The following is a 27,988-nucleotide window of genomic DNA, read 5'->3' as shown; positions in this document are numbered from 1 at the left end:
ATGGAAAGGCACCCGAAAAAGTAACACTTCGCGCACTTGGCCAAACGTCGCTTGACGCGATATCTCGCACGAAAAAATGAAAGAAAGAAAAAGTTACGATGTTTTTTTTTTCTAATGCTGTGAAAACAAAAAGAGAGAAAAGAAACCACATTTCTTAGCCGGACCCTTTAACTGAGTCCATGTTCTCGCGCTTCTGTTTCCTTTACTTTTTTTTTCAGTTACAACATGACGCGACTCTGCGGTGAGCACAGCTTCATGGACTGCAGCGACAACGACTCGGTGAGGCGCACTTCCTCATCGCTAAGTCATAGCACCATAGCCCGTGTATCTCCTATATAGCTGGTTTACGCACGACTGCAGTAAACAACCACACACCGCCATTAATTTTGCCATCGGACTCATCACGACGCTATCGCATGATATATGCACGCAGTCGCCGACACGTGCAATCCGCGTAAACCGAATGCTTCGAACGACGAGCCAATTTTTGCAGAGATAAGTTAATGTCCTTCCGTGGGTTTGAGCTTAGCATACTTCTGGAATAGGGTTTCAGAGCGCAGGCAATAGCAGTTCTCGCGAGACCCAGCTGTGTGTACTGCAAGCAGCGAGTGTAGGTTTTGCATGGTATCGATCCTTCATCGACGCGGACCGAAGCTTCTCCGATAATTTCCACATTAGAATGCGCATGACACATTGCGCCATCCTTGCAAGGTGTTACTGTTCTGTGAAACGGCAATTCTACCAACTGTCTAAATATGTTAATTTTTTTCACGAACGGTTAACGGATACACATAGCACGTGGGGTAAACCTTCCTAAACTATGAGGTGCTTGGAAAGAAACGAAATTCATAGAGGCCCTCCTGTTACTCTTTACATTTCCCTGCTTCGAACAGAAATGCGTGCTTCCTAATACAGACTTCACTGCAGCATTTACTTACGCTAAAGGAAGTACGCTTTACAGGCAAGGAAGTTCGGGCGTGTGGTTTCTTCTGGACACAAAAGTTATGTCAGTCAAAGAAATGTGCAGTCAAGAAGTCCTTAAAAAAAAAAAAAAGAAAGGGAGGGCATAAGTGTGTGCTGCACCCCGCGACCACAATGCTTGAAAAGGCTAAATCAATCTGTTAGGCCGATAAAACTGAACAGAAAGAGTCGCAGTTTCGCCCTAAAGGCGAAACATCGATTGCCATAGCAAATTAGAGTACAGCTATTCGAAATAAGTATTGTAGTTTTATCGACCGTATATTCTTGTAAACATTCGCTTACTAACTAAATTAATAAGCATGGCTTCACGAGTGCACAGACAGACATGAACACATTTGACCCAATGACCGCGGAAATTCGCTGTCAAAACGCTCACGTGATGAAACGCGGCAGCAGCAGCGAGCGAAGGGACATTCGTACTGTCTATCGGTTCGACGAAAAGTGTACTAGCGCCGAGAACACACAGCATGGAGAAAGCTACGAGCCGCGCCGACGCACCTAGACTCTTTCCCCGACACAGATCGCTCTCAGGATACGGCCTAGCGACAGCGCGTAAGGGATAAGAAAAGAGCAGATTGGGTGAGGGAACAAACGCGAGTTAATGATATCTTAGTTGAAATCAAGAAAAAGAAATGGGCATGGGCAGGACACGTAATGAGGAGGGAAGATAACCGATGGTCATTAAGAGTTACGGAATGAATTCCAAGGGAAGGAAAGCGTAGCAGAGGGCGGCAGAAAGTTAGGTGGGCGGATAAGATTAAGAAGTTTGCAGGGACAACATGGCCACAATTAGTACATGACTGGGGTAGTTGGAGAAGTATGGGAGAGGCCTTTGCCCTGCAGTGGGCGTAGCCAGGATGATGATGATGATGATGATGATGATGATGATGATGATCAAGTTCCTAGGTTTTACGGAAGTACAAAGGCGCCAAACAAAAAGTTCTGCTTGAATTCCTAGATTTTAACCCGTGCACACCGATTTGTCTTCGTTTTAGAAAAATTCGCTGTTCCCTTTCACATTGATGACGACTGTACGCATCATTGCCTGCTCTCTCTCTCTCTCCTGCCGCAGCAACGCATCGTGGGCGCGTATCTGACGGTGACGGTGAAGCTGATCGAGTACTCGTACCCTCGCAAGGACGTCGTCTTCGACTGCAAGTTCGTCTCGGGCGACGCCGCGTGCGAAGACTTCGACTGCACCGAATTGTGAGTTCCCCGCACGCCATGACACCAGACGACTGAGGCGCCCGTAAAAGCTTACCGTTGTCCAGCCCGCTCCTCAAAAAGCTCCCGGGACGCTTCGACTCGTTGATTGACTCAGCCTCGCGAAATGATTTCCCGGGCTCCTAAGTCCACCCCTTTCCTCCTCCCCCTCCTCCTTGTTCCTCCCCTATCCCACTTACAGGAGGACCTGGACGTTCTCCTGGATTCCCGATTTTTATTGCTATGGCAGTTAGGAGCACACCGGCAGAATTTTCACCGTTGCCATCGCGATATGTTTTATGTATACAGGGTATTTCACGCAACATGAACCAATGATTTAAACAATAAGGTCGTTAGCCGAATGAAGTCAATGACATATTGTTTGCAGTCATGTGGTGCTCCTTAGGGCATTTCTTATATTGCGCTTATTTAGTTAATTAACTACGATCAATTATGCAAAACATTTATTATTGACTATAGAGTGGTGGTAACAACTTTATTGAGATTCTGCTCAGTTATCTGGCAGGCCCGAGTCCTAGGATGGCCCCTCACGAGGAGCGACCCTTTCGGCCCAGGCAACGAGGGCTTTTTGTCGTTTTTCATCCGGCGTTCTGAGCAGCTCCTCCCACGTCTGTTGTGAGGGAGAGTCAAGTGCGATTCGTGGCGTTGTAGAGGGCATTCCGAAACAACCGATTCAATTTTTTGTGGCAACGTATGTTCACGCTGCGTGGTGATTTTTTTTAGAGCGCAGCTCTTTGGCGTCCGTTCCTGGGTTTCGCGTCGTCGTCGGCGTTGTCGTCGGCCTCGTAACCAGCTCCGCCCCCCTTTCATCCCCCCAGCGCTAGCAGCGACCGACTGATACCGCTGGATGCCGCTGACGCCGCTAGAGAGTCAAGATAACGTGACTGCATAGAACACCGTCGCCGCCATGCAGAAAGAGGAGGAAAGGGTCCCCCCCCCCCCTGTTCTTGTGTGGCGGATAGGGTGCTCTTCAGTTGCCGACGCGCCGGTTATTTCACGTAGGCCCCGGCACGTCGACGAATACGTGACCACCTTCCCACGGCTAGACCTGGTTCTTAGCGCTGCGGAAGCGAGGGTATCATATTGTTTGTGTCGGCATCGGTGGCGTTGTCCCTGAAACCAACTCCGCAGCTGGGGTTGACTCACTATCGGCGTCAGCGGCATCAGTCAGTCGCTGCTATTTCTTCCCTCCTCCCTTTATCGTGTTGTCCGCTTGCTGCGCGCGCTTCTGCCCCCATCGTTTGCCGCTGGGTGTACACGCCGCCCCCCTCCCCCCTCTTCCTGCGAGTCTCCGGTTGTCAAAGCGCCGGCTCGAACTTAATTCCTTTCTTCACTCCTCCTCCAATGCAACCCCTGTGCGGTGGCAATCAGAGAGCCAGATCGGTGGCGGCGGATCTGTATATGTGCACCGCCCGAGCCGAAATTGCCGCTGCCGTTCGCCCTGTGCGGTGGCAATCAGAGAGCCAGATCGGTGGCGGCGGATCTGTATATGTGCACCGCCCGAGCCGAAATTGCCGCTGCCGTTCGCCACTGCGAAATTATCTGCCAGTTCTTTCTGAGCCATGAGCGAGACGACCGATGGAAGTCCTATCTACTTGCGCACAGGTCTCTCTGCAATACCAGTCGAAATGTTTGGCACGTCACATGAAGTTGGCGAACTGTGCGCCGCAAAGTTGCCCAACGGCTTGCTGGTAGTAGCTGCCTACTTCGCCCCTACCGCACTCACGAAAGACGTCGTGCACTTCCTGCAACTCGCATTAACCGTCCATCGATCCACACCGATGTTAGTAGTGGGGGACTTTAATGTTGACATAAAGACAAACAGCAATTTCCTAACACTTATGCGGGAGAACATCCCGTTCCTCTCGCTCGTAACGCGTCCCACGGCTGTGACAACCTCGCGAGGCACTTGTATAGATCTCGTCTTTGAGAATCAAGCATTGGTGTACCAAGTCGAACATATATCAGTCTATTTCTCCGACCACAAAGCTTCCTTCATGACTGTCAAGAACTGTTAGTGGAGTCTTTGTTAAAGGAATACGTGTGAAAAATAAAAAAAAAATTCTGTGATAGCGCATACATGTGTTGCTCGATTTCTTTGCCTCAATCTATCGAAAAGGTGAAACAGCTTATTTGCTGCGCTCAAATTTCGCATTAGGAAATAACGTAATCGTCGGTAATTTTTTTTACGTTTAAGGAAAGCCCGCCAAATATGAAATAAAATCACGTGACGTCGCTCGTGCGTTATCGTATTGCAACGCCCTCAACCGTGCGTCGAGCCTATCGCTTATCGGGGACGACGGTGTTTCCTTTCCGTATGCCACCGTCAAAGATGCTGACCCACTGTGAAGCCGATGCATAGAGCCGCGGCCACTCACTTCTCCACGGTCCGGGCGCACGGTTATTTCACACGAAGCGCGGTTGAGAGCGAATACGGCAGCGCATGAACGCAGTCACGTGGCTTTATTTCATATTTCGCAGTCTTTCTTTAAACGCCGGAAAACATTACCACACAGCATATATGATGCCACAAAAAATTAGATCGGTCGTTTTGGAATGCCCTCTACAACGCAACGAAAGCGCTTGACCCTATATAAAGTGAATATTATTATTTTTTTTGCAAAATTGATCTTAGTTAACTAACTAATTAAGCGCGATATAAAATATATCCTAAGGAGCGCCACATGACGGCAAACCATATGTCGCTGGGTTCATTCACTTGCGGTTAACCACTTTTTTAAGATCCTTGGCTCATGTTAAGTGAAACACCCTGTATAGGCCAAGCGCTGTGGGTGCCACAGTTGCGGAGTGGTGCCCTCCATTCGATTCCCACTCCATTCCGGAGAGTGGAGATCCCAGTTAATTCCACTCCTTTCAACTCCTCGGAATGTGGAGAGTTGGACCATTCCCACTCCTGGAGTGGCTGAGCTGAACCATTTCATTCTTACGACTCTAGTAAATGAAACTATTTCTCTATAATTGCTGACTACTCGTGCTTGCGCGCCTAGCGACAAAAAACAACAACGTAGCAAATAATGTTACGTGCTATCTTTTTTCGCACAAGAACAAACACGCCATGTGGCATGTTAGTTCATCAGGGCGTTTTTTTTATTGCCTGTAATCTCCTAATTATTAATCAGCAGGCAAGCAAAATTAAGATGGCGGTCTTCAAGGTAAATGCTGTTGTCGCAGTGAATGAGCGCAAAGCTCACGGAATCGCCGAAGTCTGCTGCTTTTCTTGTTTCACATTTACTGGCACGATCAGGGTCACACTTTTCCAGCACACCTTCTGACCGCCTGTGATCACACCCTCAGGCAACTCAACAGTGTGGAAAATATAAAGTCGCAGTTTCGCCCGAAAGGCGAAGCATCGATTGCGATAGTAAATTAGTACACAACTACGAAGTAAGTATAGTAGTTTTATCGGCCGTATAATCTTGTAAACATTCGCATACTTACTAAATTTACAAGCATGGTGTCAGCGCACACAGGCAAACATGAACACATCCCACTCGGTGACCGCAGACACTCGCAGTCAAAACGTTGGCGTGAAGAAGCGCGGCAGCAGCAGCGAGCGAAGCGACCTTCGTGCTGTCTATCCCTTCAATGCAAACTGAGCTGCGAGAACACAGCAAAGCTACAAGCCGTCGGGCCACCTAGACTTGTGCCCTCAGAGCATACTGCTTTCAAACTAAAGCGCGCGTGACAGCACGTAGCTGCGCCATGCACAGTTGCTGCCGCAGTACAACGCCCCCTCCCCGCTCCCTTCCTTTGCCCAGGTGCCGTGCGCGCGACGGAGGACGGCGCGCTTCCTCCCCGCTTTCCTCCCTTGCGCGCGCAAGATTGAGCGGCCATCGTCGGCTCACCCTCGCATGCTTTCACTGGCACATACAACACACGGCACGCGGCGACGGTGTTATGGCCCTTGGGCTTTATGTGGAACATCACGGCGATGGCAACGACGACGGCAAAAGTGCGCCTGGAGTGTCCATGTATTTGCTATCGCAATAAAAATATACATGGCGTGCTTTCAGAATCACCGCGGACTCGTGCGGGGTGCAACTGTTTGTGGCGTGGTAGTTTTTGGCCAGTATCACTTTGTCTTTGGTCAAGCGTGCTCTTTCTAAATCGAATAATGCTTGTCAACTGAACTTCTTAACGTTCAGGGGTGCACTAGAACTAGAGACTTAACTCCTTAACTAAAGCTAAGCAGTCAACTCTTAACTAAAAGTTTCTGTCTTTAAATGCACTTGAACGTTGTAACGAAGAAAGGTTTCAGGATCATGAGATGCTTAAAATGTGTAGAATACCGTGTTGCTCATAATTGCCGCGCAGAAGTAGTCACCTGTAGGTCGGTAGTGAAAGAACCATACTGAGTAAAATTGATAAATGGAATAAATTGGACAAGTCTAGTTAGTCTAATTCGTAAATTTACCGATTTTGTAGTCTCGCTTAAAATAAGCATCTAGCGCTTCGCGACTATGTGCCCATTTCATTCCAACCCCATTCCGGAATCTCGGGTCTCCATTCCATTGCCAGACTGCATGGTGTCGTCATTCCATTCCCATCCATTTCAGGTGTTTGAAAATGCGGAATGGTTCCGGAATCATTCCAATTCAGGAATTACCACTCCGCAATTTAGTCCGGTGGGTACGAGGGAAAGCGTGCGAGCGTGAGCCGAGAGGGATGGTGGCTTGATACGCGCCGTCTTGTGCGGCCTGTGTTGGAGGTCACGTGATCGAGCGCGCGCTGGGAGGGGCAGACGGGCACGCCTCTCCTCCTCTGTAGCCCGGCCCTGGCCTGCTGGCTGTCCGCGAACCTGAGCGCATTAAAACTCCTTAAACTTCGAAAAGTAGCGACACTCCTCCTCCGCCTGCACTCCTCCTCGTTTCTGCTCTTTCACGCTCCCTCTTCGACCGTGGCGCTGCCTACACTGTTCGAGCGTAGCAACGGCGCTAACATGAGCTTCTCGCCACTCCATAGACGCTTCTCGAGCAAAAATGGCTCTGATGCACGGCGCGAGCGCCCACGTGATGCTATTAGGCCAGTAGCAACGCGGCGTCGGCCTCGGCCAGAGCGCGCGAGGAGGAGGCGGCATTCTTCAAAGCGTGGCACTACTTTACGAAGTTTAAGGGGTTTTAGAGCGCATACGCTGTCCGCGCCCCCTATCATGGAGGTAATCTGCGGTAGGTGCAAAGCTGTGGGCGAGCCGAGATGGCTGGTGATATCGCGTGCACCGATTTCCTGTCCGCCTAGTGTTGGAGGTCACGTAATCTCAAGTTTCGGAGACGTGCTGAAGCGAGAGACAGCACGAAGCGTTCGCCTCCTCTGTGACTGCGCTCTTCCCCACGCCATCGATGTGACAGCAAGGGCTCGCGGTCGTCGAGCGAGATCTGTTCATGTTTGCTTGCGCGGGTGTGGCACAAAATTTTTGTTATAATTGAATTAGTAAGCGCATGTCTAGTGCAATAACGACTATAATACTTAGTTCGTGTAGTTTTCTCATACTTTTCTATCACTATCAATACTTCGCCTTTCGACGAAAACTGCGACTTTCCCTCTGTTTCTCTCTGGATGTGTGAGTAGCTGGCTAGAGGAATGTACCTCAGACCAACCTCTCTGCATTTAGTATCACTAAATCTCTCTCTCTCTCTCTCTCTCTCTCTCTCTCCTTCTCCCGGGATGCATGTTACGAATGTCATGGCGCTTTTTGAAGGCTTGTTTGATTCCTTTAAGATGCGGAATTAGCCAGCAAGGCCTAACGCCTTGTTATTCGTATGCTTTACACGTAAATTGATGGCTATAAGAATAAACGGCGTTCTGAATAAACATGACAAGTCTTACAAGCATTACTGCACGAATGAATTGTATCTCGTTGCTTAACCCGTTAAGCGTCGTTATTATTTTTTTCGGGTATTATAAAATGAACACGACGGTTTATTTCATGGTTGTACAGACATTTTAAAAACTGACACGAGTATAATGACAAATGCTTTCGTGGCATTCCTAACTGGCAAAGGAATGTAAAATGGAATATGACGGCACAGAAACGCGGAAACGTACTGGAATGTCAGTGGCGCGGAAAGGATTAAAAACGTTTCGCGGAGCTTCTGAGTCGCTACACTGAAGCCCCAATTTCTGTAATAGCAACAATCTTTTCCACGAAGCTTTTTACGCGAAGACACTTGCATCATCTGGTGTGCTCCTTCTCCGTAGTGTTCATTTATGTCAGTTGTATAGCCACATAAACACCCAAAGTGAGCCATTAAAGGGCTCACTTGAATTTCATTGAATTAGCCGCAACGAACACTAGCTCTGATGTGCGCGGACAAGCACTGTCGCAACTTGCACGCACGTTTTCTTTCTTCTTCTTTTTTTCTTTAAGTTGACGAAGCTTTAATTGACGAGAAAATAAACTGTCTGTGGGGAAAAATAAATAATGAACGGCATATGCCTCAACAAAAGTTGTTATATATATGCTGTTGTGTTTATATTGAGTCTTCTTTGTGTTTACGTTCCGTTGAGGTGCATATGAATATCGCGCAAGTTTTTTGCAGAGCATAGAGGTTGTGAAACTGTGACCTGGTCGTTTCATTATGTGATCAAGCTGCAAAAAAATAAAAAAAAAGCTTTCTTTTTTTTTTGTGCGAGCAGTAACCGACACGTCTCGGTCCCTTCTCTCGACCCGACAGGTGGCAACCCTCGTACACGCTAGCCTTCGAGACCGTGTGCCACACTTTCGACCTGGCCAGGAACCGCACCGGACAGCACCCTTACTGGAACTGCCCAACGCCTTGGAAGTACAGCAAGTATCCCTCGACGGCTCTTCGTCTATTGTTTTCTTTTTTTTGAGCGCAGCTCTTAGGACGTGCGTAGGCGTTGTCCCTTGTAACCGAGCGAAAGCGGAGCGCAGCGGTAGACGAAAGACGGCGATAGCGAAGGAAGCGCGAACAGGAAAGCGAAGGAGAGAGAGAGAGAGAGATAGTCTTGATTGGGGGGTGAACGCCGGGGCTAAGTGCAGCGCGGTAACTGTCTCTCAATAGAGGACACCTCAACCGCACTGCACAAGGGGGAAGGGAAAGAAAGGAGGTGCGTGCAGCGGGAACATGACACGGAAAGCGGAGGAGGAGGGTATTACGAGGCACGCCGTAGTGGAGGACTCCGGATTAATTTAGCAGTTGACGCCTCATAGGTAACTCGTTTGGACGGTGGCAAAATGTTGCGTCAGTCACTGTAAATGTGTGGTCACTCACTCACCCGTGTAAATATGGAAGCAGGGCGCATACATCAAACAGTTCTGCTGGGACCTTTGTTGGGACGTTGGGACATTCTTGGCGGCCTCCCTGTGCAGCATTTCCACCGGTGTAGATTTCAGTGATCGACCTCAATGCATGGTTGTCGATGCACGACATCGAAACACATTTGTCTGACCGAGAGGATGCTCATACATGTGCAATGAGAACTCTGAAACATAAAGCTCCCATCGCGTAGCCAACATTTTGTATATTGTCGGTCACGATTCCGGTGTATGTCGTACAAATAAATGAATCATTCACGTTAGATTTTCTTATATCGGTAGATATCTGGCACCCTCCTGAGGGCCTACCTTTAAGTAGGCATCCTTTTTGTAATTGTTTCTCACCCTCAGGGAGTGATCTGCAGAACATCAGAAAGTATATGAGGGCAACAGGCGTATGTACGTCCTTATGTAAGCGCCAGAGAACGTGTCTCGGACCATGTGACGCTCAGGGCCCGAAATCGCCGCGCGGACGTCTTTGGAGGCAAAAGAAAACAATTTGTAAAGCTTTTCCTTTTTTCGTAATAGACTTGCAGATTGCGACTCGTCTCTCATTGGCTGCAACACTGCAGTGACCTTTTCACAGCCGACATAACGTTTGCTCGAATCGACGTGGAATGCGGTGCGAGGTTTAGACTGCAGCCGCCTCAAAAACTGTTTGTTTTGTCATTTTTATTAGTATTACGAGAGCCTCAGCTCAACGTTACTAGTAACGTTGCCTCAGCTGGCATCTGAAATGCATGGCGCACTTTTCGTGCGAACGTTGAGAAACGCGTCATGCGGCAACCAGGCTCCTCTCTCGCGCTTCTTTCTCGACACGCTGCGCCATCTAGTGGCGTCGCCGAGAAGCCCGTGCGTGGCCTCCGAACCGAGAAACGTGGCGCGCGAGGAACTTCGAACGCTTAAAATGCATGGTATTGGGGGTAGCGCCAAACTGACACGGCACGGGAAAAAAAGACGCAATGCCACAGAAAGAACTGTTTTCTTAGAATTGTTTCCTCGCTTGCCGCACAATCAGTGGCCCACACTAAGTGACCGAGGTTGTCGAGAGGGTCATTGAAATGCGGCACATACTCAATGCGTTCATGGCGCGCAGCTCGCTAAAAGATTGGCGTCAAAGGCGTTCATTGAAAAGCGGCACGCACCCCGTGCATTTGTGACGCAGCCTGCTAACGCGTCTGATTGTGATCGTTGAGGAAACCATGTGACGGGTTCGACTTTGCTCGGCATCAGAGAAATTTAGGGGCTCTTTTTCGCCGTTGTAGAGGTGGCACGTTCCCAGTGACACATACCTATTTACCCAAGCAGGCATCAAAGCTTTCATTGAAGAGCGGCTCTTACCTACTGGCACAAACCCAGTGACCCAAGTTTGCATCAAAGAGGTTCGTTGAAGACCACCGCAGACCGCGTGGCACATACCCAACGCTTCACGTCGGCGTCAGACAGTTTCTTCTATCAGCGGTACTTACCGGTCCCGCATCCTAGATAGATAGATAGATAGATAGATAGATAGATAGATAGATAGATAGATAGATAGATAGATAGATAGATAGATAGATAGATAGATAGATAGATAGATAGATAGATAGATAGATAGATAGATAGATCCCGGCATCAGAGTAGATGGCGCCAGAGTAGCGCGCGTCGTCTTTTCACCGATGACGCCACCGATACGAAAACAAAGCGCTGCATGAGCGGAGATCTGTGTGCGGCGGCTGCTGTGAATCGCGCCCACACGCCACCCACGCACTGCCTGTCGCGATCTCCAGATTAGCGAGGCAGTCGCGACACGCTTCGCTCCGTTTGCAATGTGTCGCGCGAGACAGATCGTCCGCACCAGCCACTATATATCGTGAAACGAAAACGCGTGTAGAGCTGCGCTCACATTTCGGATTAGGGAGTATCGAAATCGTCGGTGAATTTTTGTTTATATATTACCTTACCGCAGTAGGTGCACCGCAAGTCTTTCTGATCGATCGATTGATTTGCGACCACAGAGATGCTGGCGTCGGTGAGTGCGCGCAGCGAACGTGCCCACAACGAGACGGTCTTCCTCATGGGACACTTCCACCAGCAACACGTGATCGGGAACGGCGAGCGAAGCACCATGAAGTTCCGAGCTGGCTACAAATACAAGATCGCCACCTACCAGGTGCCCACACTGCAAAAGAATTTACACCCTTCATAGTGAATGCATGGGGACGTAAATCGATTCACAACCCGCACCCTTACACACAACTCACACCCCGGTGTAAGCGTGTGAAAAGGGTGTAAGGGTGTGAGTCATATACGGATTTACACCCTCATTCACTTTTCAGGGTCCAAATTATTTTACAGTGCTTAACGTCACACTGCCTCTGGCCGCTAATATATTCCTGAGCGTGGACTGCGATCATATTGCTTGGCACAATGACTGATGCTGTATGGAATAGGGACGTAAGGGTACATTCCAAGAATAGTTGCACCTTCAATGGTTGGCCCATGACTAACACCATTGAACCTTTAAGGCTATAAAAAGTTTACTGAACAGAACAACGAGCCCAAACTGAAACCCGCGTTCAGAGAAGGCGTAGTTGAAAACTGCGTATTACTTCTGACCAGCATGGTACGGTGAGAATGACAATGCGATGGCTGTTTAAGTTTATTTCATGCAATTCTAGTGTCGTCGCTCGCAGCTTCATCACTCTAATAGTCGCCAAACAAGAAAATTTGATTCGATCTTACCCTTTAGGTGCAAGGGTGTTAGCTGTCCATGAGGAAAACTAAGCGCCTATTATACACCCACAAAAGTGTTGAAATATTTATATGTGCATGTACTAGATCTGTTTCGCTATAAGGAGTTTCGCAATAAGGGAGTATGATTTAGCGCGAAAATAGACAACGCAGAAGGAAGGGGCGATGTATAAGCGCGTCTCTTAGTTTCACTGGTTATTTACTATGAACTTAATAGTTAAGCGCCTAATATACGAACAATAATAGGTGTGCCTACTGTAATAAACCACAGCAGGCGTCGAACAACCGGGAGCTCAGTGGTTCGAATGCACGCATGCCTATAGCCGCAGGTGCGTTCCTCCGGATCAGTGTCGTCGGCTCAATTTAGCGCACATCATTCATTTGTACACGCTTTTACATCCATTGCCACACCGCGTGCTGTCAAACAGAGCACAAAAATGGTTTTTGTGGTGGCAGCCGCTTGGCAGAATGGCTAAAAAGGTTTCGGCAACAGCTATTGGCATCGCTTTGCTCACTTATTCGCTCATGCTATATATGGGTACAATGTGCTAAAAGTATTCTGGTACAGCAGCAGCTGCAACGTATCTAGCACAAGTAGTAGATAGCAACAACATTACAAGTCAGATGGTAATATGAATGCAAAAGGCCAAGTAAGGGCACTACAAGATATACAGCAGCTGCAACGTATCTAGCACAAGTAGTAGATATTAACAACGTTACAAGTCAGAGGGTAATATGAATGAAAAAAAGCCAAGTAAGGGCACTACAAGATATACGTCGTGTATACTTTAAATGTGCTATGCATTATACAGTGCGTCCGTAAAGTCATGGTGTAGTTTTGACCAGTCGCAGGAAATAAAGAAAAAAAAAACAAGACAGAAATGCGAACTCTTCGCCAAATAAAAGGAAAGCTCTCCAAGTTTCATACCTGTTCAGTGCGGTTCGATGTGGTCTCCATTTGTTGCACTACACACATCCAAACGATATTCAAGTTCTTTCCACACACGGTTAACGACGTCTGCATGGTGTAACAGAGCGAATAACGTCTGTGATTCTCTGTTTTAAATGATTAGTGTCGTTGATACGTTCACTGCACACATGTTGCTTCACATAACCCCACAAGTTCGTGGTGCTGCGTCATCACTTTTGTGCGCACACCCTTGTACATCATACTACAGAAACTTGGAGAGCATTCCTTTTCTTTGGTGAAAATATCACATTTCTATCTTGTTTTGTTGCTTTCCTGAGACCGGTCAAAAGTGTACCACGACTTTGCGCACACACTGGATTTTCGATAACACTACGCAGAAAGTCGACCATCTTAGTGAGAAAGTAACAAAACTTTGTTCGGTTGCTGCTGTTGAGCAGTGTTACAAAGTGAGTCCTTTGCATTCAACAGTGTCTTATCGCCGTGATCCCTGCACGCGATTGGCGGAAACGGAGCGTGTCGATCTATCGTGCAGAGGATTAAATATTCCTTTCAGACCAACAGCCATTCCCTGCCGTACCCGTATGAGACGATGTGCAGCGACTACGTGACGCTCTCCAAAAAGCTTGGCTACAAGCACTACATCATGCAGTCAGAGGTGAGGGCGTCGCACATGTGTGTGGATGTGATTCATTTTGCGAGCTCTTCGTTCATTCCCCCGAGAAGTGTGCCTCGGCAGGCCAATATACGCACCCGGGCATTTAAATCGCGAAATACGCGCCCTTGGTTTAAGGTTTTAACGCGACAGCGTTAAAAGAAAATCCGGCGTCGGCGTTCCGCATCCGGCATCGGACGTCGTTCCGGCAAAATGATTTTTCGAACCAGCCATACCCAGGCCCTCCATGTGGCGCAAGTAAGTTACTGAACTAATTCAATTTCTCGAGCTAAAATACGTGGAAAAGAAATCGTAAAGTACGACTTACCCACAACCTATAGAAATGATAGCGTCGGATTGTAATTTGACTGTACGAGAAAGCGTAATTCTGTTTTGCATTTCCTGTATTTTTCTTGGGAATTCGTCCTCTAGATCTCCAGAATCGTGCATGCGCATTTGGAGTCCATAAATGTAACTGCGTCGGTGGCTCGTGTGGGCGTGTGTTCAAAATGATTGCTGTGAGTTCGGCCGTGTGGGTTTGCACTGGTGGCCTATATGCACTCTGCATGGAGGTTGGGGTTGTTGATGTCTACAACAACTATTGCTGAGGCCATATTATTGGCGCTGGCAAGGGTATTATAAGTGTGCTTTGCATGGGTTTCGTTTGATGTACTTCTGATCGTACGCACTCTTTAGCTGCGACGCGTGGCATGTTTCTTTGGGGTCCGTGTGCTTGGGAAATCAACGCGATGTTTAGAAGTGCTGCCGTTCTCGGCGGTGTGGAGCACAGTTCTGGTGACTGCGTTGTCGTGGATACGAAGCCCGCGAGTGACGGATTTCTCTGTCCTGGATGTTTTTCCAAGAGCCAGATCTCTTGCTGTCTTCTGCGCACGGTGATATGGGCCCCTATAATGCGTTGCAGCTTCCTGTGTTTGTGAGTGCATGCAGTTGTGTGCGTTGCGTTTATAGGCACCCCCAGGGCTAATTTGGTGGCCTCACGTATGAGCGTGTCCAGCTGATTTATCTTTCTTTTTTTGTTAAGGTTGATGTACGGAACGTGAAGTCTGAACCTGGACACCAGTAACGCGTTCCTTAGTTTGTAGCACGTCCTCTTAATGGAGTCTCTTATATCTGTTGGATGAGCGCTTCATCAAGTGAATCACTTGTTCACCTCGTTTCAGAAGGCCTGCATGATGGCTGCTCCTCCACCGTCCTTTTGAATACGAAGGCCGAGGATCCGTATTTGGCGTGGTTGGGACATGCGCGTTCGTTCGACGTGACGGCTATATGGCGTGGAATAAGTTTGTCGCATGCCAAACAAGCATGGAGGCAGTTCATATCTTCGTACTCCCTCCCTCTCTCTCTCTCTCTATATATATATATATATATATATATATATATATATATTCCTCGCCGCTCTCCTCCCTTTCACGCGCGCTTCGAGACACGTGGAAAAGAAAAAAAGAAAGCAAGACTGGGTTGGGTTGGGTTAGGTTAGGTTAGGTTTCCCTTGCCACTCCTCTCTCTGCACTTTTCGCTCCCTCTAAGAGGAAGGCAATATATATATATATATATATATGTTCTCGCCTCGTCCCCCCGTGCAGGTATCTTAACCATAACTACATCGATCGGTTAACCTCCCCGCCTTTCTAGACTATCTGTCCGTTCGTTCGTCCGTCCCGTCTGTTTGTCTGTCACCAGTTTGCCCCCGTTGGGGCTTATCTCGTCCACAATTAACAATAGGGAAGTTTATATCAAGGGTATAGAGCTTAGGTTGCCCTAACTTAAGCGACTGTTTTGCGTTGGCGGTCTGGCCCCCCGAGAAGGTGCTTCAGAATAGGTTTCCCGGCTTGCGTTAGCGTCACGCGTTTATAGCGCCCTTCCTGCACGCGGAAGGAAAATGAAAACATAATGCCAGATGGAGAGAGAAAAAAAAGTAAAGCATGAAATAATGCAGTCCGTAATATTTTACAGGGTGAAAAGTATACCTGAGAGTTCGTTATCTTCAATGAGGGGGCGTTGACGCGTTTTTGAGATTCTCGCGGCGACGTTGAGACCGCGCATAAAGCAGATTCGGGGCGAAAACCAAAATCCAAAGGTATACCGTTTGTGTTCCGCGCATGCGCGGTGACTAGACGCTAGTCGTTAAGGGCCCTCTACCTTAAAAACAGCCTAATAATTATCAGCTGTCTTGCGTGAATTTTTTTTCTCCAACTATGCGCGGCCGGTGCTTCCATGCAGGCCAAGACTCACACGCGTCATAATGTTATTGACATGAAACTAGCGAGCGCGGAGTTCTCAAGGAAGGAAAAGGAAGCAAACGCAGATGACGATCATTGTTTGCGGTCAATATGCGTACGCCCGAAAGGGTGTAAACGAACCTAAGCTAACCTAACCGAGAGCGCAGGCCACACTGCCATGCCAGCAAAGCGCGTGTTCTATTCGTAACAACTATCGATTAATGCGCTCGCAGTCGCGATTAATGAAGGTTCGATAAATGGCCATGGATCGCCAATCTGCAACTCCAGCTTGCAGCTATTTGAATTCTTCGTCGTTTCCTCTATGGGCCCTAATCAAGTAGAAGTCGTTGTCCGGACGTAGACCCTAAACGGAATCTCGAAAAGGAGAGGTATCTCGAAAGAGCCAGGAGAGAGTCAAAAGCCGCGCGACGGTGTCATTCATGTGGACCGCTCATCGCTCTAAATCCACTATGCTCACGGCAGGTGATCACTTCCTGGCCAATAAAAATGCCTCCTAAACACATACCTCACGAGAGAGAGAGAGAGAGAGACTTCGTGAAAAAGCTCAGTGTCCTTTCACTCTGTGACGAAGGATGACCAGCGAAAGCTGTGTATTTGGGCCCCTTAATGGCGAACTGCACCTCCGCCGCGCGGGTCGGCCCTAATTACCTCTGTGGTCGGCCCACGGGGAAGGCTTCACGCCTGTTTCACTTCCGCCGCGAGTCGGCCCAGCATTTCACAATCTTCGGGATCGGCCCACGTGTGGGGAGTTTTGTGTCTGCACACGGACACGATCGTGGGATGAACTAGCCCTTAACAGCGTCGCTGTAATTCGCTGTAAAATTGGTTCCGTATTTGACGACGCTGGAGCCAATCATGATGATGATAGTTTTTTGTTAACACACCGTCCTGGGAGAACTAGCCCTTAACAGTTTCGCTGTAAAAGAAGCTTGTCGTTGTTCTGCGTTAGTACGCTGCTAAAGAAAGGTTGAAGGGTACGCGAAATGTGCGATTGCGAACAAGAGAAGCAACATCTTCGACGCCGTATACCTGAAAGTTATCGCGATCGTCAGGCGACAATGAGAGAAGAAAGTTTCTGTAGCAGTTATTTCCGATTATCACCGAATTCAGCGATGATTTTTGGAAGCGCGGTTAAAAATTAAAGTGCCGTGGTAATGCAGCAGCATTCCACATAGCTATTTCTGACTGATGATCATTGGCGATAACTTATACAGGAATTTCATCCCCGTGGCATAAACTTAACAAAGCATAAACGTAACAACGTCAATGTATATATAATTTTTAAAAAAGAATTTGAAAAAAAAAATGCTCCCCGTCGGGGAATCGAACCCCGGTCTCCCGCGTGACAGGCGGGGATACTGACCACTATACTAACGAGGAGAACGTGTGGTGCAGTTTTATATTCTTATTATATTTCAATTGTGCCGTAATTGTAAAATGTGACATTGTGTGACATTGTGCATTGTCGGTTTTTTCAGGAATGTTCGGAAAACTGTCTCATGGAACACTGGCTGCAAAACTGCCGTTGCAGCTCGAAACTATACGGCCTGCGACACGAAAGGCACAGGGACCTGTGCGACATCTTTGATCACGGTAAACATCGCGCCTTGGCGCGGTCTTTCCAAGTTTACCTTTTGCGTACTTAGCATACGAGCTGCATTTTGCTGCTGGTAGATCTACCAACCGTGTAAGCATTTCGCGGTGCTTACGTTCACGTCGCATAAACGCGTTTCGCTGAATATGAATTGCTATCCGTTACCACTGACGCATAAAAAGCCTAGCAACGCGGATATGTTGCGGTTGGGGTTTTTTCATGCACTCAGTTAACAAGATATTTTTCCTAGACTGCAGCTAATCTCGATTTCTGTTTGCTACTGCACATTGCATACAAAGCGAACGACCCGCAGTTTTCTGCGCTGAAGAAACGTGGTGTTGTATATCTATTATGTTTTGCAGGCTGTGACTAAAATGGTCGAGTGCATAGAGTTAATTTAAGGTCGAGTCGATCGAACGACGCTCTCCCGCTGAGGCCCCGCGCGTGGAAAACTTTTGAGAGGACGCTGCGAGCGAAGTGAATTAGGGCGGAGGCGCACTTCACAGCACGTTCAACGTAATTTCGCTGCGGGCGCTGAGGCCGATTGCGCGCGTACGCTCTTATAATGGGGTTTTATTTCAAGGGCAAATTCATATTGACACATTTTTGCTACGTATACATATTTGACGCATGGGTTATACAACATGACGCCTTCGATTTTGCTGTCGTTGTCAAGTGCGTCGTCTGCTAGCGAGCGCGCGTTCGTTGCGTGGACACCGGCGGACACCTACTAGTTTTTCACGCCGAAAGTCTGTGCAGTAAAATTTTTTATGGTTTTGCTTGCCGGGTGTGCCCCCCTTCCTCTCCTGACGGATACGCTCTTGTTTGCCGTGACGGCACCCGTAACAAAGTCTACAGCACACTGGAGCAAGCGTTAACTCCAATTTTGAACAACTGCGATTATGCACGCCTTTCTACTGCGTCGTTCCTACTTTCTATTTATGAAAAAAGATAGTTGTTGAATAATGCGTCTTTTCTCTATCTCTTTTGATGCTGCGCGCTGAGCTGAATCTCGGAGACTGACACACGTCACGCTTTCTTGCAGTTCAATGCACCCACCTGATGAAGGTAGGCCAGTGGAGACCAAAGTGCCTTGCGAGCTGTACCCAGCCTTGCCAGTAAGATAAGCACAGCTGCATTCACCCTTTGACGCGAGTGACGAGTCTTCTGTTCGCTGCGAATGCGCCTTGTTCAAAGTGTTATGACGCATATGTGCACGGCGTTGTAGTGCCGGTTGCACCGTCAACGTGGCCATCTGCTTCTTGAAACAATGCACAAATACCCAGACTTAAAGCTATGCCCAGCACAGAGAAAAGCAGAGACAGATAAAAGATGTTAACGTGTTGCGTACGCCGTGAATAACTTCAGACTGGGCCTGTGGTACAACTTCGAATAATATGTGTGCATGAGAGGGCATTTGCTCATGGTGCCACTGTGTCGTCATGTGACATGTTAACTTTTTATTGTTTTACGTTAGGCATATTTTTTGTTAGGTCTCTGCAAGTATGCTAGACATGAAACAGCTAGTCTATAGATCTCGTACCTGACACTCCTGTAGAGAGTGCTCGGCACGTATTGCTATAGCATGGAGCCCACATTCCGTGCACTTGACAATCTGAATTTACTAATTGAAAATTCTGAAGAGGAAGCTTAGCTCGGGTGCTCCTATATAAATACATGTAAAAGGAGAATTCGTTTTTCTCGGCAACCACTGCACAAGATTTGACGAGGTTTGTTGCATTTAAAATTTCTGAGTTAGGTCCTCAATATTATATTAAAAATTGGCAAAAATCGAAACTTTTCATGAAAACGAAACTATCAAGTTTACAACTCTGTAACTCAACAACGAATATTGATAATACAATTCTGTGAATTGCCTCTAATAGCACATCTAAAGCGGACAAAATCGATATGTTACACATGAATGTAAAAAATATGGGAATACAGCTTTTGCAGAACCCTTGTAAACAACGTTAACAAATTCACGTAAGATGTAAAATGACATATCGAATTTGTCCGCTTTCAATGGTCCAATGGCCTTTTACAGAACCGCGATATCTGTTCTTGATTCAGAGCTATGAATTTGTAAACTTCATGCTTCTATTTTTTTTTCAAACTGTCTAATATTTGAACAGCTTTTAAACAAAATTCAGGCCCTAAATCGAAATTCCGCTTCCAACAGTCACTAGAATTCAACTTTCTCTCTCAACTGCAACAAATTGCATTAAAATCGGTGCAAGGGTTAGCTCAAATAAACGTTTTTGAGTTTTACATGTATTTGAATAGGCCACGTCAGAGTTGGGCACGAGCTAAAGCTTCCTCTTAATCTGTTCTGCAACTGTGCATGCTTCATGATTCTGAACATGCAAGAAACGCAAAGAAACTAAACTTTCCATGGACAGAACGAATTGGTGCCTGAAGGGGATATCCCTGTGCTGCACTGCCTTCATACATATTCATGGGAGTCCCAGGTTGGCTAAATGACAGAAGAGGATTTAAGGGCACTAAAAGGGCACTAATGGTGCATTTATGTCAAGCTAGATTCGCTAGTTAGACTTGTGGAATGCAAAAGATACCACGTCTTATCATAAGTAGAAGCTGGTAAAGCAGAAAAATGTTAATAATGAGAGAGCGATGGCGACGCTACCTTGAAGCTACCATACTAGTTCCCCAGCTGCGACATCACAAATTCTGATAGCATCCGCTTAGGAGTAGTTAACAGGTGGTTGATAAACAAAGATTACATTGCCTTTCAAACATACTCAGCTTAGAGAGCTCAGATTTTTTTTCTGCCCAGATGCACGAAACTACGTTGAAATTCGCAATTTCTCAAAGACAATGGCATTGTAATCAGAGCACAAAGTTTAAAATAGAAAACGTTTTATCGTCGTTTCCTTCGCTAATCAACCTTCTGCCAAATATTTAAAGAAGGACTGTTGAAGGAATATTTCGTCGGTCTATGCCTGTTTAGTGTTTCTGTTTACAGTCCCTTTAAAAGCAGACAGGGGACGTTAAAACGAAACACAAAAGCACCAGAAGAAATGGGTATCCGTGTAGGGACAGGCATCTCTTCAAGTACTACCGCAACTACCCAAAGCTAAGATCAATGCCTTTGCATTGCATGACCTTCCCATTCACAGAGACCCCCACCACCAGCTCCCCCAATTAAATTTAACAAAACAGAATGTTGTAGCGGAGTGTTCTTTAAATGTTACGACAGAAGATGGCATGGCATGCGACTAGCTGTTTAAGTATATATCTTGACAGGTAAAAGAATTTCTAATGATGCATTTTGGAGTGACACACTAACCTGCATTTTACAGGGAGATAAGGTACAAGACCTACTCTAATGTGGTAGGCAAGATAAAGAAAAACGCTAGCAGGTAAGAGTGAGCATATGATGGCATTATGTCTTTTGAGTTGATGAAAGTGCAAGTTTCCTTCACATCAGTCACAATCTTTTTTTTTTAATGTTTCTTCTTCACAGGCTGAACGCTGTTGAATTAGTCATTCAGATGGGCTCAGACAGACGAAAAACAGTCCGTGGCTATCCTAGAATGGAGGTGAGGTTTCTGCCCCACACCCTTAAGTTGGTCTCTATTTTGGATGCATTCACTATTTGTGCAACCTCCACATGGCAAGAAATTGGCAAAGGCTTGTCGGCAAATGAACTGAAATAGAACTTGCATGTGAATGGCACAAGATGCAAGTGTAAGTGCAAACATTGCCAATGTGAGCAGATGGAAGAAGGCAAGGACATATTCTATATATCTACAGTGAGTTGTTCCAAAATTCCGGTACAGACCCCTTCATTGTTGTGCAGAGCAAACGAGTGAGTGGCCTGGCCCTCTAAGGGAAAATGAAGGTGTTGATCAAGTATCACTCATAAAAGGCAACGAGCACAGTCTTATAACACGTATGTGTGTGTATGGATGCTCCTGGGTACATGCCTATATCGAACAAAGTACCTGTCACCCAGCCGTTGACAGCAAACACCGAAGCTGGCTGTTCGTGTGCTCTACACAGCAGTGAATGGGTCTGTACATTATCAAGTTAAAACCATGATAAGAGTGCAAAATTGGAACAAGCTATTGCTAAATTACATTCAAGCAACATAGAAAATGCACATCTTTAGGTAGAAACATTTAATAGAACTCACTCTGTCACACAATTTGAAAGCCTGCTTGGCTTTTCCATTGGAAGTACATGGTAGTAAAGTAGCATCCTGGGCAACTGCTTCGTATATGCGCTATCACAAAGCATTCATACAACAAGAATACTACTATATCAAAAAGGTCTATGGCTCACGTATAAGTAAAAAGCCTCCTTATAATAAAAAAAATCCTGCTGCTGCATCATACCTCTCATATATATATATATATATATATATATATATATATATATATATATATATATATATATATATATATATATATATATATATATATATATATATATATATATATATATATATATAAGAAGTTGAACATAATGAAAGCTCAAGGGCAACTGAAAATGATCTTAGGTTAAACCAGATATAAAAATGTCAGGTAGTTTGCAAGATGCTAGATCCAAACAATCTTATTAGGCACTGTGACTGTTCAACCACCACGAGAGAACTGGGGAGTGGAAGGTTCATACTGATACCTTGGCGGCTTGCATGACCTATTACGGGTTTAATCCCACGTTGCAAGGCATCCCATGTTTTTGTTTCCCCCAACTTCTGTTGCCAAAACTTCAACCCTCCCACACTACTATCTCACAGTCGCACGGCAATATCTATTAACCACTATTGTGCTATCAGACAGATCTCACAATTAAATGCTATATTCTAAACAATGTAGAGTGTTACATTGTATGCAGAATCTTTTAATAAATTTTTGCATATAGAGCACAGCTTAAAAGGCATTTTTGCTCCGTGTTTCAATAGTTTAGTTGGCGAAGAGGGCTATTTGCACCTATAGCCACCTCAAGGGCTAATCTGATAGAGTGATTAAGCCAAATACTTCCTCAAACTTCACATCAACCCCACGTCACATGAAGCACCATTGCTACAAACCTCACAGATACTAGCATGTTCCCCTCTGGGTGACACTTTAGAAACTCTGCATACATGAATGTCGATGCTGGATGCAACAAAGTGAACTATTTCAAAAGTGGAATCAGTGAAACTCATGACGCGTATTTTCTATCTGACTAGATCCCAGGCCTCATCACCTATGTTGAAGGCCACATTGGCATGTGGCTCGGGCTTTCCATACTGGCCATCTCGTCGGCCATCGTCAAGTTTCACCAAAGAGTTGTGCAGCACTTGTTATCAACCAAGTGAATGGAAGTTGATGTATAGACGAGTGCAATGGGAGGGCACACACACTCGCACAAAGAGACCGACAGAGGGTGCACTGGAGACACCAAACTTCCAGGAAGCAGAGATTAAAAGGATTTCTTGTGGTGCCGAGTGTATAAAAGTGATTAAAAAAATGTTTGCATGCACAACAGGCTTGACGTTGTGGAGTTGGGGGGGGGGAGCAGACAATGTATAGGTTTAACAAGAATATGTGCAACAAGCTATGTTTTCCAAGCACACTCTTGCTGAAAGCTCTACTTAAAACATTGGTTTGTTATGCAAACTCTGTTATTCCGTCATGTATACCACAGCACCACTCTACTAACGACTCCTGTTATTCAATTGAAGCTCCAGAATGCTCAGCTATCATTTAATAACGATTTTAAGGCCTCAAAAAACAATGTTGTCTTGCATATGACGTATGTTCCAAAGGCCAGAGTCGGCATGTGCGCATTTAGCAGTTAACAGGGTACCTGCCTTATCAACCCAGGGCAGTCATGTCCTATAAACAAGCACACCGCTTGGAGAACGCTATCGCACCAGATAAGCCACTACTGCCTAGGCGAGTAAAGAGCCTTATCAATAGCGGACCAACACTGTACAGGATACATATCTGTAGATCTACGCAGTGTGTCGGAATGAAAACACACTAAACAAGAAGGACACACACACACAAATACTGCTGACTGGCATCAGCGGAAAGGTTTAGGTTTACGCAGGCACCATACAAACAAAAGAAAAAGCTGCCTCCAAATAAGATCTCGAGAAAGCATGTCAATATCCAGCTGTGTGGAGCATTGTCACTTTGCAATACAAAAGCAATAAGAGACAGCACAATGGAGTGCACAGTACAAAAATCCAATGTACTAAAGCATATTTCCTTTGTTCTCATATTTTACACATTGCACATGTTAAGCATCTTGCAAGTCAACATGCTGCACTGAGAATGATGGCACCCATTAGATAAAAATATGTTACGAGATTTTTACACTCTATACATTTGTCAGATGCATGCATTTATTCATGCAGGCACCAGTGCGAAATAAAAAGCCATGTTAAAAAATTTTTGTCATTTGCATTGAGAAGCGCTAAGATAGCTCAGCAGTTCAGTAAAGCTGCTGCCTATATCGACGGCTTTCTCCCTCTTTGTCAGAAATTGATCAAAACCATTAAAGTTTAAAAGCTCTTTGTCTGCAGCTCACTTAAGCCCTTGTTCGGCACAAGTAAAAATGGCCTTGCCACTACTGTCCGAAGATCTGTTGTGCCATGGCTCAAGAGGCGAAGACAGAGGCACTGTCGGCTGTCACGTCTGCCCCGGAGCAAAGCACCATTCCCTGCTCCTGCTCCTTCCGCTGACGCCTTCGCTCGCACTTCGGGCAGACTCGACCGCTGTCTTCGATGCAGGTGCGGTGGTGCACTGCAAAGCACGCACTGCAGTGATAGGTCGCATCCGTATCGAAGGCGTAAATGACAGCAGGGTCCCGGCAGATTTCACAAATGAAGCCCTTTGCCGCACACAGGTTGCAGTCTAGAACGTGGCCGCGGGCAAATTTGATCGCCTTCTCTAGAGTCCGCTGCAGAGTACCCGACGGCACCTGTAGGAGGTCAAAGGTGGAGTACAGGTGAATGTGCTCGTACAGGTGTTCCCTAGGCCAGATGAGCTTCCGAAGTGCACTGGACGCCGCTTCAGAACACGTCTGAAGGTAAGGCCGCAGGAAACCCAGCTGCGAGCGAAGAACCTGCGTTGCAGCCAGCTCGGGAACAGCATCATACAGCGAAGGGTTCAGTATCCTCAGGTCTAACAGAGGCTCGGCTTCGTACTTCTTCAGCAGCTCTTTAGCCTCACGGCTGACAGGGTGCTTGCGGAAGTCCCAGTTGTGAATTATACGGGCTGGGATCACATTCGCCTCATTGCCGCTACACTCCGGACAGTACGAGTAGCCATCGTAAGAGCACACTGAGCTTGCGCCGTAGATCATGCCAATAGGGCAGTTACAGCCTCGACAGGCATATCCCTGCTGGTCGAGCCCTTTTTCTTGCTGAATGTGGCCCATCAACGAGAGTAGCTCGTTTGTCCGAACGTCAGGGGCCCTCTCTGTTGGAACCACCTCGAAGTCTGCCAGGTCATCAAGGGAGTCTGCACTGGAACGCTGGTCCTCAGCCTTTACATTTGCATTGCCTGGTGCAGCCTAAAATGTAAATACAAAAAGGTATGTACCATCAACACACACTGTCACGGTAAAAAGATTGCCAACTGATGGCAATGTTTTACTGTGGTGTTACATGTTAAGTATACAGTGCTCACGGATTGAAACGCGACACTGTGAGCATGTGGCCGCCGGTACATGCAGCGCCGCTCATGGAAGCAAGGTGTTGCATTGTGGTATACCGCGAGAGTGAGAGCGTTTTGAGCGTACAGTTACTGCTTCCGGCTGCCAGTGAGTGGGACTGTGATTCTCCGCAGTGCCAGCAGGGCGCTGCAAGCCTGGCGTGCCTACAGTTTCGCAATATCTTCTGCTCGCGTGCTGTTGTTAGGCGTGGCCTTCCGATGCGGCGCATATGCTGTGCAAGTATGGCACCGTTATGTTCATCTGAATGAAACGAACGTCCGCATGACGGAATCGCACAGTTTATTCCAGAACGTAAACTTCTAGAAAAAAAGAAGAACGTTTGCTATTCCTTCGTGCAGACGTTCGTTTTATTCCGATGAACGTAACAGTGCCTTACTTGCACACAATATCTGCCGCATCGGAAGGGCACGCGTAACAAGAGTGCCCGAGCAGAGAATGTCGCGAAAAAAGTGGCGGCGCGCACTGCTGAACGACTGCTGTCGGCGGCACGCCAGGAACCACAATCACTGGCAGCCGGAAGCAGTAAGTGTACGCTCAAAAAGCTCTCAGTGTCGCGTTTCAATCCGTGAGCACTGTACATTAAAGTGAAAAACATTTATGAAGGCCCAATGAAACTTGGAAACGATTTTTTCAAGATCATGAAGTCAATGAAGACTTTAGACAAGACATTTATTTCTGGCCCATTGCTCTATGCCAGTGATATGCCCTGCGCACACGTGAATGGTGTGTAGGGTTTACGAGAGACGGGACCCCACAGTGGGCACACTCAAAACATAGTGCCTTCCAAAAATAAACTATAGACAATGGTAGACCTTGCCTGGCTTTCTGTGCATGGTCTGATGGCCGACGTGATGAGGTCCCTCATCTCTGGCGTTCCGCACACCTGCTGGTTGATGTTCTGCGTGTAGCTCAGCACCAGGGAGTCGTAGCTCTGCTGTTCCAGGTCATCCGAGCCGTCCGACTTGTCGGCAGTCGCAGCTGGCGAGCCCACGTCCTCGTACTCGTCCTCGAACGGAGAAGACCAGCCCTGAGTCGGGTCCAGCACGTTCCCGAAGGACCTCCGCGACTCGTGCGGGAACTTGTCGAGCACGTCGAAGTCCGGCACCGACGCCGGCGACCCGGAGACATCGGCCGCCGTCACCGCGCTGCCTTCGTTCGCGTCGAGGTTCAGGGTTCGCAAGAGTTCGCGCACTTGTGCCGCGCTGATGCTGCTTCCGGCCGAAGCCGCCACGGTGCCCTCGTGTTTGGGCGACGACGGGGGTTTGATTTCGATCACTTTCGTCTGCTCCGGCGGCGCATCGGGATTCGCCTCGCTCGCGGAAGACGCGCCGGCGCACGGTGCCGCAGCAGCAGCGGGTAGCGAGGCGCCCGCCATCGCGACGTCGACGCCGCTGTCGCTGCCGCAGCCGACGCCGTGCGCCTGCTTCTGGGACTCCGAGGGTGGCGGCTCGCTCGCCTGGATCGCGATGGAGGACGTCATCGCGCGGCTCGAGCTCACGGACAGCTTGCTGCGCATACGCCTCGACTGGCCCGATTCGTGCTGGAAGAAGTCGGCGACGTCGTACGCGGGCATCACGGGCTCCATTCGTTCGGCCGACTTGAGCAGGCCGGCCAGCTGCAGCGGCATGGTGTTCCAGCAGTTGAGAGCGGCGCAGTTCACGGGTAGCCCAAACGAGTAACCCGAGAGACCCTCGAGGAACTGTTTCACGATGTCCGGCTGCTCCCGGTCGGCCATGTACGCAGTTTGGCGATAGTAGCAGCGCAGTGTCTTCGGGTCCTGTATCATGGCCTCGACGTAGCTGACAAGCAGGGACTCGTTCAGCGCGAGGCGCAGCCATGCTCGGCAGCGACCAATGTCTGTGCTGATCTGGTTGAGACCGGCGATTTGAGCTAAAACGTCCTTGTGCGAGTAGACCATTGCCACGGGCCAGAAGTCGGGCGTCGGCAGCTTCTCGGTGGAGCTGTTGCTGAACACGCTCGACATCTTCTTGACGATGTTGTCCTTGAGGCCGTGGATGAAGATGGCCTCGAGACAGAAGCAAACCCTGGAGACTGCCTCGCCACCCGTGACGACGGGATCAGCGGTCACGAGTTCCTGCTGCAAGTCGCGCACGCAGCCAGCGAGTTGTTTGGTCAGCGAACGCTTGATGACAATGTCCCGCGCCGCTTCCTCGATGGTCGGGGACGTCGCCTTTTTCCAGAGCGGGACCATTTTGACACCGAAACCCACGTCCGACTTGTTGATCGCGAAGCCAAGCGCAAGGGCTGTTCAGCGTTTTACTTAAACGTCCCCTAACAATATCAAAACCCGCATGTCGAGGACGCGAGCGTGTTCTATTTACACTGCGCCCATCTCTGATTATCGGCCAACCATCTTCCAAACTTTTTCGCGCACGCGGCGCCCTCTAAAAACATTGATGTTTCGTTTTCTTTCAGTGCATAATTAAAAAAAGTAAACACACTAGACATCTACTTGCGTTCTTTAAACAAAAGTGTTAACACTTATTTAGCAATTCGAGGCAAGCAAAAACTATTGTTGTGTTAAAATGTGCAGAGATTGCAACAGTTAGCAGCACGGTTGCATTAGCACCAACGACAACAGCGCTTCGTCGGCTCC

The 27,988-nt window shown here is 47.6% G+C and overlaps 3 protein-coding genes and 1 non-coding gene across 4 annotated transcripts; 2 read left to right on the top strand and 2 right to left on the bottom strand.

Annotated features, from left to right (window-relative positions):
- The first annotated feature begins 171 nt into the window (after positions 1-171).
- LOC129381116 (uncharacterized) lies at positions 172-9,484 on the top strand. The gene is made up of 3 exons (XM_055063669.2): positions 172-279; positions 2,054-2,187; positions 8,898-9,484. Exons 1-3 carry the CDS (start codon positions 226-228, stop codon positions 9,055-9,057), a joined length of 348 nt encoding a protein of 115 aa, XP_054919644.1. The 5' UTR covers positions 172-225; the 3' UTR covers positions 9,058-9,484.
- Positions 9,485-11,491: 2,007 nt separating this feature from the next.
- Positions 11,492-23,421, top strand: LOC126548078 (uncharacterized). The gene is made up of 7 exons (XM_050196176.2): positions 11,492-11,654; positions 13,720-13,821; positions 17,558-17,672; positions 18,719-18,791; positions 20,997-21,056; positions 21,161-21,236; positions 22,874-23,421. Exons 1-7 carry the CDS (start codon positions 11,502-11,504, stop codon positions 23,000-23,002), a joined length of 708 nt encoding a protein of 235 aa, XP_050052133.2. The 5' UTR covers positions 11,492-11,501; the 3' UTR covers positions 23,003-23,421.
- On the bottom strand, positions 17,388-17,459 carry TRNAD-GUC (transfer RNA aspartic acid (anticodon GUC)). Its single transcript has one exon. It is a non-coding gene; the product is annotated as a tRNA-Asp (tRNA).
- Positions 23,422-24,015: 594 nt separating the features above from the next.
- Positions 24,016-27,808, bottom strand: Plekhm1 (Pleckstrin homology and RUN domain containing M1). The gene is made up of 2 exons (XM_050196251.3): positions 26,189-27,808; positions 24,016-25,209 (listed from the first exon to the last, which is right to left on the bottom strand). The coding sequence occupies exons 1-2, from the start codon at positions 27,581-27,583 to the stop codon at positions 24,292-24,294; spliced, it is 2,313 nt and encodes a 770-aa protein (XP_050052208.1). The 5' UTR covers positions 27,584-27,808; the 3' UTR covers positions 24,016-24,291.
- Positions 27,809-27,988: the final 180 nt, after the last annotated feature.

The sequence above is a fragment of the Dermacentor andersoni genome, chromosome 3 (assembly GCF_023375885.2).
Source record: "Dermacentor andersoni chromosome 3, qqDerAnde1_hic_scaffold, whole genome shotgun sequence".
In the NCBI taxonomy this organism is placed as follows: Eukaryota; Metazoa; Arthropoda; class Arachnida; order Ixodida; family Ixodidae; genus Dermacentor; species Dermacentor andersoni.
Note: the sequence above shows the minus strand (reverse complement) of the source record. Positions and strands in the feature narration are given on the sequence as shown.